Source organism: Phaseolus vulgaris, chromosome 5 (genome assembly GCF_051622355.1).
Source record: "Phaseolus vulgaris cultivar YP4 chromosome 5, ASM5162235v1, whole genome shotgun sequence".
NCBI lineage: Eukaryota > Viridiplantae > Streptophyta > Magnoliopsida > Fabales > Fabaceae > Phaseolus > Phaseolus vulgaris.
The window spans coordinates 37,342,248-37,345,188 of NC_143502.1; the positions used below are offsets into that span (position 1 = coordinate 37,342,248).

Sequence of the window (2,941 nt, forward strand, 5' to 3'; positions counted from 1 at the left end):
CAGTCTTCTGCTATGCTTTTAGCTGATTTTACAAACAAACCTAATATGTTATTTATGTATTTTAAGGCAAGACAAAATTATCAATATCAAATATCAAGATCATGATGGGATTTTCATATAAGTTGCTAAATTTTATGAGCATTGCTTACTTTAGGATCCATAATGATTATCCTTTACTTAATTTGATTTACATAATTGCATTTGAACTTTATCTTTGTAGTTTAGTTATGCATGATTTCACTTTCTCGATTCAAATAATGTTTACCTAAAAATTTGACATAAGTTTATCAAAATTCAAATATAGAACAATTGTTTAAGGAAAAAAAAATTGTCATTACGAGAAAACATAGTTCTTGTACATATTCATTGGACTCAGACTTCTCTCCAAGATTCCAAGTCAATAAAGAATAATTTTCATATATAACTTTTGTTCTAGTGTATGAACATAGAAAAAATAGACATAAAAAAACACTTTTGACCCTGTATTGAAAGATGAGTTATTTTTCTAAAATAAAATTTGATATTATAATAAAATAAAGTTTAAACTGAATTCATTATCGTAAAAGTTGTTTTTAAGATAATATTTATCTCAGTTATATATTTAAATTAACGTTATTCTTAACTGACCTAGGATTTCGAAAATATTTGATAACTCTCTTTTAAGTTAGTGTGTAGCTTCCCACTTTTGATTGCAAAAATAGTAAGTTAACGTTTAGGTGGAGCAAAGTTTCTGGCATATGGTTTGGTCAGTGGTGGGTGTATGTAAGAGTATGTCATAATTGGCATTTCTAAACTCTACCCTATACTTTTTTAACTTATTTATCAAAGGGACCCTCCACTCTTATGCCTCCATTCCACTACAACATTAGTACATTGTCATTCACATTAATTTACTTTAATATGTTTAATATATTTGAAGATACCAAATTAATTAGAAATAAAAAAAATATTTTATAATATATGTACTGATACGACCGGACGACTCAACCAGTCGAAAAGAATTCCGAATTATTTGGCCACTCGACCACGACCACGGCAAGAAGGTCACGTGCCATGATGACGAGTCATGGATTGACAAAGTCAACAGGGCTAACCCATAATTAAGAGTAGTTTAGTGCAACCCTAAACACAAACCAACTTCCTAATCTGGTCCACCAATGAAGGCCCATTAAGGTAATATAAACTGACACAAAGTTCAAGAATCAGATGTCATTATTATTTACAATACTCTGACAACCGAATGCTGACATCCTGAATGACTTGATCGTCGGAATGTCTTCTGCAGGTACTATCCTAACCTCTGCTACCACACGACCGAGAGGAGAAAGGTGAAGCAGGAAACTAAGTGTAGTAACGACTGACCGAATGGAGGAGCAATATAATAGTTCTTCAGGCCCCAACACCCGTTCGAAAACAATATAAAATGGGATCGATTTTATAAAGTTAAATTAAGTTGAAATTATAATTTTTATTAATGTAAATATTCAATTATATATCATAATAAGTTATTAACCAATCAAGAAAACACCAATGTATGAACCGTGTCGATACCAGCACAGTGTTTCTAGAAATACCCCTGCTATGGGTTAAGAAATACAAACATTGTAAAAACCATGTCCTGGTAAAGGATAAAAGGGATAAAGTTTGCATATGTAATAATTTATTTATTTTCTATTATTATTTAATAAAAAATAAAATTTGTATAATAATCGATATCATAATTGAACTTCATTTTAAATAAAAAAAAAACTGATCAACTTTCCGTATACTACAAGGTTTGACACATGTTTGAATCCAACAGCAAAGCTATCATGTCTTTCTCGAAAATAGATCATTCTCTCTATAATCTCACATTCATTTTTTTTTCTACGCCAACTCATTTTCTTCAAAATCTCTTTCTTTTTCTCTTTTTTTATTTCATTACATCTATTTCTTCATGGTGAAACCATTCTGCATATTTAGTGGCACCCCTTAAATTATTGTGGTGCCTATATAATGCACCCTTTATGAAACATTCTCCTCAGGGTGAATCCAAAACACACCTCTGCATTGCATATTCACCCTTAGTTACCAACCAACCCACACTCATAGCAACCATGACCAAGGACTGCGGCCACCACCACCACAAGCGGCAGGAGCTCCTCCGCCGTGTATTTGCGGCCATCCTCGGCTTTATCTTCCTCGTCCTCCTAGTAGTCTTCATCATCTGGATCATCCTCCGCCCCACCAAACCCCGTTTCCTCCTCCAAGATGCCACCGTTTACGCATTCAACCTCTCCTCCAGCGGCGCCATCCCCTCCCCCACCGCCCCCACCCCCAACACTCTGACCCTCACCATGCAGGTCACCCTCTCCGCCTTCAACCCCAACCACCGCATCGGGGTCTACTACACCAAACTCGACGCCTACGCCTCCTACCGCGGCCAGCAAGTCTCCCTCGCCACCGCCCTGCCCCCCACCTACCAGGGACACCGCGACACAGCCGTCTGGTCCCCCTTCCTCTACGGCAACGCTGTTCCCGTCTCCCCCTTCATGCTCGAGATTCTCCAGCAGGACAAAACCTCCGGAGGAGTGCTGGTCAACGTCAAAGTCAACGGCAGAGTGAAGTGGAAAGTGGGGACTTGGGTCTCCGGAAGGTACCATATTAACGTGAACTGCCCCGCGTATATCAGACTCGCCGGTGACAGTGATGACGCCATCGGGGTGGCGGCTCCGGCTGTGAAGTTTCAGCTTTTACAAAGTTGCATTGTTGATGTTTAGTTTATTAATTATTTATCAATTAGAAGTGAAATGGAAGCAAACTGTAGTTGTTAAATTTTCTTTCTTTCCCTCAGTTAGTCTCAACTACCTTCTTCATAAGTATGTTCTTTTTTTTCTTTCACTAATATAATGTTGGATAAAGTCCTCTAAAGTTTTATAAACATGAAAGATGTTAGATATTA

At 37.0% G+C, this 2,941-nt stretch overlaps 1 protein-coding gene across 1 annotated transcript; it reads left to right on the plus strand.

Moving 5' to 3' along the window:
• The first annotated feature begins 1,921 nt into the window (after positions 1 to 1,921).
• On the plus strand, positions 1,922 to 2,941 carry LOC137835608 (NDR1/HIN1-like protein 1). Its single transcript, XM_068644197.2, has one exon. It carries the CDS (start codon positions 2,007 to 2,009, stop codon positions 2,757 to 2,759), a length of 753 nt encoding a protein of 250 aa, XP_068500298.1. The 5' UTR covers positions 1,922 to 2,006; the 3' UTR covers positions 2,760 to 2,941.